The sequence below is a fragment of the Psammomys obesus genome, unplaced genomic scaffold, assembly GCF_907164565.1.
Source record: "Psammomys obesus unplaced genomic scaffold, mPsaObe1.curated_primary_1811, whole genome shotgun sequence".
Taxonomy (NCBI): Eukaryota; Metazoa; Chordata; class Mammalia; order Rodentia; family Muridae; genus Psammomys; species Psammomys obesus.
Window position 1 is genome coordinate 2,207,244 of NW_026591598.1, and position 7,527 is coordinate 2,214,770.

General features: G+C 53.3%; 1 protein-coding gene across 1 annotated transcript; it reads left to right on the forward strand.

Moving 5' to 3' along the window:
- Positions 1-443: 443 nt before the first annotated feature.
- Positions 444-6,761, forward strand: Mycl (MYCL proto-oncogene, bHLH transcription factor). The gene is made up of 3 exons (XM_055611191.1): positions 444-524; positions 887-1,391; positions 4,268-6,761. The coding sequence occupies exons 1-3, from the start codon at positions 444-446 to the stop codon at positions 4,876-4,878; spliced, it is 1,197 nt and encodes a 398-aa protein (XP_055467166.1). The 3' UTR covers positions 4,879-6,761.
- Positions 6,762-7,527: the final 766 nt, after the last annotated feature.

Consider the following 7,527-nt stretch of genomic DNA (forward strand, 5'->3'; position numbering starts at 1 on the left):
AGCTCTGAGTAGGCGTGGAGCGCGGCTTTAGTGAGGTCGCCGGGACCGCCAGAGCCTCTCTGAGGAGTCACGCCTCCACCAGGAGACCGCGGGGCTGCATCAGCTCTTCTGCTCCGCGCTCCCCAGCAATTTATTAGGGGGGCTTCAAGGGATAGAATAGAAACGACCAGTGCGGCCAGGAGGTGGGGCCGGCCCCACCTGTCGCCAGTGGAAAGAGGGGAGGGAGGGGGTGGGGCTTGTCTCCTAGGGACCACCCCCCCTCCCCTGGTCCCCCAAGCCCCGGGCACGCGACGAGATATAAAGCAGTCGGGAAACAATGCGCCTGCAGATCGCGCTCCCGCGTCGATCCCGGGAGCGTCCTGGCTGCCGTGTGCGAGCAAGGAGGGGGGAGCGCGCGCGGGGGGCGCGCTCGTGAGTGCGGGGCCGCGCGCTCGGTGGCGCGCATGTGTGTGTGTGCGGGCTGCCGGGCTTCCCCGAGCCGGCGGGGAGCCGCTCCGCTCCAGGTGGCGGGCGGCGGGAGCGAGGTGAGGCTGCGGGTGGCCCGGGCACGGGTTCCCGGGGGACGGGTGGGCTGCAAGGCTGCAGACTGCGTTCGAGACAGCGCGCCCCCGCCCGGCCCTGCTGTGCCCCGGGAGCTGCGCTCCGGGCGGTGCTGGCAAAGTTTGCTTTGAACTCGCTCCCCGCAGCCTGGTCGGCCCGCCGCGAGCTGCCCCGAGCGAGCTGACCCTAGGCCAGGCTTGCCGGGACCAGGGGTCAAGGCGCGGGCTGCAAGCTGTTGGGCCTGGGGAGGGACCGGAGCCCCGCAGCTGGCTGCGGCGAGGGACTCGGAGCCGCCTCTTCCCTCGGCCGGGACCGCAGTCAGCACGTCTCCCCTTCCCTCCCGCAGGGAGCGGACATGGACTTCGACTCGTACCAGCACTATTTCTACGACTATGACTGCGGAGAGGATTTCTACCGCTCCACGGCGCCCAGCGAGGACATCTGGAAGAAATTCGAGCTGGTGCCGTCGCCCCCCACGTCGCCTCCCTGGGGCTCCGGTCCCGGCGCCGGGGACCCAGCCTCTGGGATTAGTCCCGGGGAGCCGTGGCCCGGAGGGGGTGCCGGGGACGAGGCGGAATCTCGGGGCCATTCGAAAGCTTGGGGCAGGAATTATGCTTCCATCATCCGTCGCGACTGCATGTGGAGCGGCTTCTCCGCCCGGGAACGGCTGGAGAGAGCGGTGAGCGACAGGCTCGCCCCAGGCGCGCCCCGGGGGAACCCGCCCAAAGCGCCCGCTACCTCGGACGGCACTCCCAGTCTGGAAACCAGTAACCCGGCGCCCGCCACGCAGTGTCAGCTGAGCGAGCCCAAAACCCAGGCCTGCTCCGGGTCCGAGAGCCCCAGCGACTCCGGTAAGGACCACCCCGGGCTAGCTAAGGGGGAGGCACCTCATGGGTGGCCAGAGCTCTACCGCTGCCTGAGACCAAGTCTCGGGTCTTAAACCTTCCCATCACCTCCCCATTTTCTGACGGAAGCCGTCGGAGTAGCCCCCAGCTGTGTCTGTCTGGCACGTGGGTGTGTTGGTAAACAGTTTGGAGAAGTGGGGAGGGAGCCAGCGTCCCTCTGATGGTGATTGGAGCCCCAGGGGACAGGGGCGACTGGTGAGGTTTGGCGCTTAGAGAGGACAATACTCGGATCGGACTGTAGGGGATTTCTGTCCTTGGGTGGTTTGAAAGGGTTCCCTTAAGAGTCATTCCAAGCTTGAAGCTTTTTTTGTTACTGCCTCTTTGCCTGGGAAACTCACACTTCCCTAAGGGAGAAAAAGACTAAGGAACCTTTTGTGCAGAACCAAAAGCCCTCGTTCACTCAAAAACCACAACCTCCTGCCTGCTTTACTTTAATTCTCTTCTCTTGTCCTAGTCCCTCTCCTTACCCCTTAAACATCCTCACCACCAGTGACCCGTGAGACAGGTGGAGGAAAAATAGACGCTCCTCTTAACAGATGGGAAAAGTGAGGCTGGGAGACAGGAAATGAGTGGAGTGAGCCCAGGCCTCCCGCTGTCTAGCCAGCTTCCCCCCCCCCCCAACCGTCCTCCCCAGTCTTCCTTGATATTTGGGGGGCTGGGGCAGGTCTTCCTCAAAGCTTCTTTGAGAAGGGCTGCACCCTGCCTGTTGCGTTGGCTTTAGGTAGGTGCCCAGTCTCCCTCCCAGTACATCTGTGCACTTCAGCTGCTCTTCTGCAGTCAACAAATGTTCACTGATTCCTACTTTGTCCCATCTCTGGGAGAAGAGCTGGTGTTGAGGTAATGGTCACAGCACTCCAGGCCGCCCTCCGTCCTGATGAAGGGCTGACTTCACTGAGGTCAGACCACCTTCTTACCCAGCCTCGTAGCCCCCCTACTCACTGGAGCACTGGAAAGGGTGGCATTGCAGGTGCAGCTTTGGCAAGCTCACTGTGACAGAAAAGTCACTGCAGTGAGAAAGAATAGCATTTGAGAGGGAACTGAGGAATTGGATGTGGAAGTTGTTTTATATTTAGACCCAAATTAAAAGTCTCTCTCTTTTTTTTTTTTTTTTTTTTCTTGGAGCCACTGTGTTAAGGTGGTTTTTAACTTGCCAAGGGAGCTTGTGTTTGTCTAATGGCTCAGATGGGAATCCTGAGATCAAGAAACTAGTGGAGACCCAGCTCAACAAGGGCTGTTGGAGGAGAGATCTTCATTTTGGAAGTTTGGAGATCCTTATTTGGGACCCAGACCCTCAAAAAAGGGACGGACGGTGGGTCTGATCTGGGCCTCCGCTTCTTCTTTTGAAAACGAGGAGGGTTGAACTTGGTTGTCCAGCTGAGGACACCGCTTATCTTGTAGAATCAGATACTACTTGCTGCAAAGGAGAATGGTGTCTTAAATGATACCTTCCTTAGATACAGCTCTCCGTGCTGTGAGATTTAACAGTGAAAATTAAAGGTTTGGGATGTATGGAAACTTGAATCATTTTTCTGACCTGCCCTCTAACCTGAACCTGTTTGTGGGCTCCCTGATTCACTCTCTGGCCACATGGCCTAGAACAAAATGCAACAGATTGCAAACAATGAGGGGGTGGGGTGGGGAGTGTGACTGACGGCACAGCTCAGCCAATAGGGACTAGGGACTAGGGAAAACAGCATTCCAAACACTGTTTAGCCAGCCAATCACAGGCTTTGAGGCCAGGGGGCTGAATGGTCAGGTTTTATTAATGGAGAAATAATGCGATTGTCCACACAATGGAAACCTTCCTGACAAAGGGTCTCAAGCCTCCTGATATGCAAAAGAGGCAGAGAACGGAGCTCTTCTCTTGTCGGCCAGAATGCTTTAAAGGTGGTCTTCTATGTTGAGGACTACAAAATGTGGGGAGCAGGAGGGTCTTTCCCTAATTGCCTTACCTAATTGCTTCATCTCAGATCTTCCAGATAGGGAATGGTAGGGATACTTCCTGGTGTCTCTGAGTCCCTGGCATCTTTGTATCTGGGTCACTCTAATGCTCCTGTGGTGCAGCTCGTTGGGAAATGGTCCCTTGTACCTTTGTGAAGTTCCTGAGGCTCTTATGACCTGTGATTATAAATACAACCCTCTTCTGGTCCAGTGGTGGGGGTGGGGCAGATGACCTATAAATGATGGATGGCTTTAGAAACCCATTGAACCCCGGAACAAAATGCTCCTGAGGGAAACCCTTCCCCTCCTCTCCGTGGCTGCAGAGAACCAGTTGTAGCCCTCCCTTCCCTGCATCTTCAGCTGAAAGGATGGCAGAATAGAGAGGTGGGGGATAATAGGATTTATAACTTGTGAAAAGTAACAATTCCCAAGCGCAGGCTGTGCTGGGCAGGAACAAAGGGCAACTCTGCCCACAGACCCCTCATTTACAATTCTGATGGGGCATGAAAGAGCCCGAATGGAGAAGATCTTTATAGCTAAACTTTGTCCCAGGCCGGTAGCTTTTTCTCTCCATCCCCTCAGTGGGGGAGGAGAGAGCCTTACAGACTGGGGGCTGTTGGCTTGGGTCTGCCTTTTGTTCTTATCCAAGCCTTGTTGTGCAGGAGGAAACCGGAGACTCTTTTCCTTGCTTATTTCCCCCTTCACTCTGCCATTCCCCTAGTGTAAATGAATCGGCCGTCTCTCTCCCCACTTCAGTTCGGTGATATCTAAATCATGGACGTGTCATCTGCTCTCACAGGCTGAGACGTTTAGAAAGGGTGTGTGTATGTACGTATCTCTCACAGAGTACATTTCTCCTCTTCATATCTCTTTTTGGACAGAAGGCGAGGAAATCGATGTGGTGACTGTGGAGAAGAGGCGGTCTCTGGACATCCGAAAGCCGGTCACCATCACCGTGCGAGCAGACCCCCTGGACCCCTGCATGAAACACTTCCACATCTCCATCCACCAACAACAGCATAACTACGCCGCCCGCTTTCCTCCAGAAAGTTGCTCTCAAGAGGGGCCTCCAGACAGGGGTCCCCAGGAGGAGGCTCCGGAGATAGAAGCTCCCCAGGAGAAAGAGGAGGAGGAGGAGGAAGAGGAGGAGGAAGAGACTGTGAGCCCCCCACCGGTGGAAAGCGAAGCTCCCCAGTCCTGCCATCCCAGACCTGCCAGTTCTGATACTGAGGATGTGACCAAGAGAAAGAACCATAACTTCCTAGAAAGGAAAAGGAGGAATGACCTCCGATCACGATTCCTGGCCCTGCGGGACCAGGTGCCCACCCTGGCCAGCTGCTCTAAGGCCCCCAAAGTCGTGATCCTAAGCAAGGCATTAGAATACTTGCAGGCTCTGGTGGGGGCTGAAAAGAAGATGGCTACAGAGAAAAGGCAGCTCCGGTGTCGGCAACAGCAACTGCAAAAGAGAATTGCGTACCTCAGTGGCTACTAACCCACCAAAAAGCCTGACCTCCCTGTCCTACAGACACAAGTTTATTTTTTAACCTCTCTCTCCCTTTTAGTAATTTTGCACATTTTGGTTATGGCGGGGCAGCCTGGACAGTAGTAGATCCCAGAATGCATTGCAGCCAGTGCACACACAATAAGGGCTTGCATTCTTGGAAACCTCGAAACCCAACTACTCCCTCTTCCCTGATTCACGGGAGCACTGTCCTTCTCTGGCGCCATTGGCTTCCCAGCAGGCAGCTGACTGAGGAGGCTTGGGATCTGCCTAGCTCACCAGCTCTGGGAGGAAAGGCTGACAGATGCTATGCAACAGGTGGTGGACGATGTCAGAGCTGCAGCCTGCATGAAATCTCAAACTGTGCTGGAGCTTTGGGCTAGGAAAAGATGCTGCTCTCACTGCTGTCTCTGGGGATGATGCAAGGACAGCTGGGCCTGGATGCTGTCCCCGAGGCTCTGTTTTCCAGGAGACAAGCAAGCTGTCCTGGGTGAAGACGAGCTCACCGACTTGATTAGCATGGACCATTACCTCACTGTCAGACACTTTACAGTAGCTGAGGAGTGGAAACCTTGAAGCTATATTAGGCTGTTAGGCCACGCCCTTCCCTCCACACTCAATGCCATGACTTTGAGAAGGGCTTGGCCTGTAGAGTCTTTGTCTCAGAGCTCTCTGGGCCTTTCAGAGAGGGACCTTTCTATCCTCACAAGGGACTTTTTTGTTTCCTCCTGCCTTTGTTATGCAATGGGCACCACAACACCCTTTCACACAGACCAGAAATATTTCCCCAGGACTTAGGGGAATGGGGCATAGCCTGAGGCCTGGGGAAAGCATGGCATCCTGGTTCATGAACAGCGTTCCTTGCCCCGTGTTTTCTGCAGGGCCATTTGAAGCCCAGCTTGGAACTTTTTCTCAAGGCAGATGTGTGGTCCCTGGGAAGGAAGAACCCTACCACTTCCTCTTTCCCACCTGCCTCTCATGTCTAAATTCTGCTGGAACGGCGCAAACCTGTCCTTCTCAAGCAACTCCAAGGGGTTTGCTGACTCTGCGGCCGCCATCCCGGTTCTCTGCCAGTCACATCCTTTCCCCAGAATTTGGGCCTTACAGAGAGACTGAGAGGGGAGCTGCTTGGGGTCACGGGGTGGGTGCCTCAGAAGGTGCTCTTACTTCCTAGTGGGTTGTCAGGGTGCACTGCTCTCGACAGGCCACAATAGCATCGGCTCCAGCTGTGTTCTCCAGCTCCTGGTGGAATCTAGGCGCCGCCTTCAATCTAGGAAAGTCACCCAAGCTAGCAGCCGGCATGGGAGCATCCTCAGGAGATCCTAAGCTTTGCCTGGAAGAAGAGTCTACCTTTCCAGAACTCTGCCCCAGAAGGCAGATTCCTTCCCGTGGGCCCTGGGTTTGGAGCTAGGAGAACAGTGCCGGGGACAGATGGACAGTAAATGCTACCTGCGGCGCTCAAAAACCATCTACCACTTCCAAATCAGCTGCGGACAGAGATTGGCCTTTGCATTGCTTCTTGGCCGAGTCCTAAAGGAAGTTTTGGAAGTGGCTGTTCTACCTGCTGGGGCAGGACTTCCAGGCACCAAGGGACTCCTGGAACTATCTTAGGAGGACAAGTGGGAAACAGGCTGAAGTCTCATCTGAATGGCTTATGTTTTATAAGCTGCTGTTGGGTTCTATGCTGGGGGCGCCTTTTTTTTTTTTAATACTGTATTTTTGTATGCTTTTTGCAAAGTGGTGTTACCTGTTTTTGTACAAGGAAAAAAAAAACCTCCTGTTGCAAGAGTCTGGTTTATTTTGAAAGGCAAGTTTACCTGGAATTTTGTATTTAGTTGTAATCATTAATTGCTTGATTTTAAACTGTTGCCTTCTGGGACATCTTCTAATAAAAGATTTCTCAAAAATGTAAGATTCGTGGTAGCATATGCCACCTGAGTCCTCCTGAACCAGAGAAAACTATTTCGGAGCAGCCACAAGCGTTCTGGGTGGCTGCATTTTTCTACCATGTTGCTAACCTGGCCATTCCACTCTGGGTCCCTGAATGCCCTTTCAGACATGTCTAAACAATGTCCTGTCGGCGCAGTACTCAGTGAAAACAAAGTTCTCTTGTGAATTGCAGAGTGCTGAATTGTAAGTTACAAAGCTCGAAATCCCAGCTCTACCACTTCTGTGAACTTTTATTTTTGCCCTTCTGAATTCTTGATGCCTTATCTGTGAGATGACAGTAAATATTTCACTGGGTTTTTTTTTTTTTTTTTTTTTTTTGGGAGGGGAGTGCTGTTTGTTTTTTGTTGTTGTTGGGGTTTTTTGTTTGTTTGTTTGGTTTTGTTTGTTATTTGCAGATTTCAAGTAACGTTGTAGTCTTTGAATTGTTTTCTAAATTATACAGCTCTTTAATATGAGGCCTGTTCTTTTGAAGTTTTTGTTTTATTTGGTTTTGGTCTTTTGTGTGTTGGGGGGTGTTGCAGAGAGACAGGGTCTCTCTACAACAATAGCCTGGCTGGAACTCACTTCATAGACCAGGCTGGCTTCAAACTCACAGAGATTTGACTTCCTCTGCTTCCCATGTGCTGCGATTAAAGACATGATCCATCTTGTTTTTGTTCTTTTGAGACAAGGTCTTATTATATAGCCTTG

What these genes read in the sequence shown, in the direction of transcription:
- Mycl (XM_055611191.1), top strand. Translation starts at nt 444, where the DNA reads ATGTGTGTGTGTGCGGGCTGCCGGGCTTCCCCGAGCCGGCGGGGAGCC. An exon ending in TGGCGGGCGGCGGGAGCGAG is followed by an intron (nt 525 to 886) that starts GTGAGGCTGCGG and finishes TCCCTCCCGCAG; the next exon opens with GGAGCGGACATGGACTTCGA. An exon ending in CGAGAGCCCCAGCGACTCCG is followed by an intron (nt 1,392 to 4,267) that starts GTAAGGACCACC and finishes CTTTTTGGACAG; the next exon opens with AAGGCGAGGAAATCGATGTG.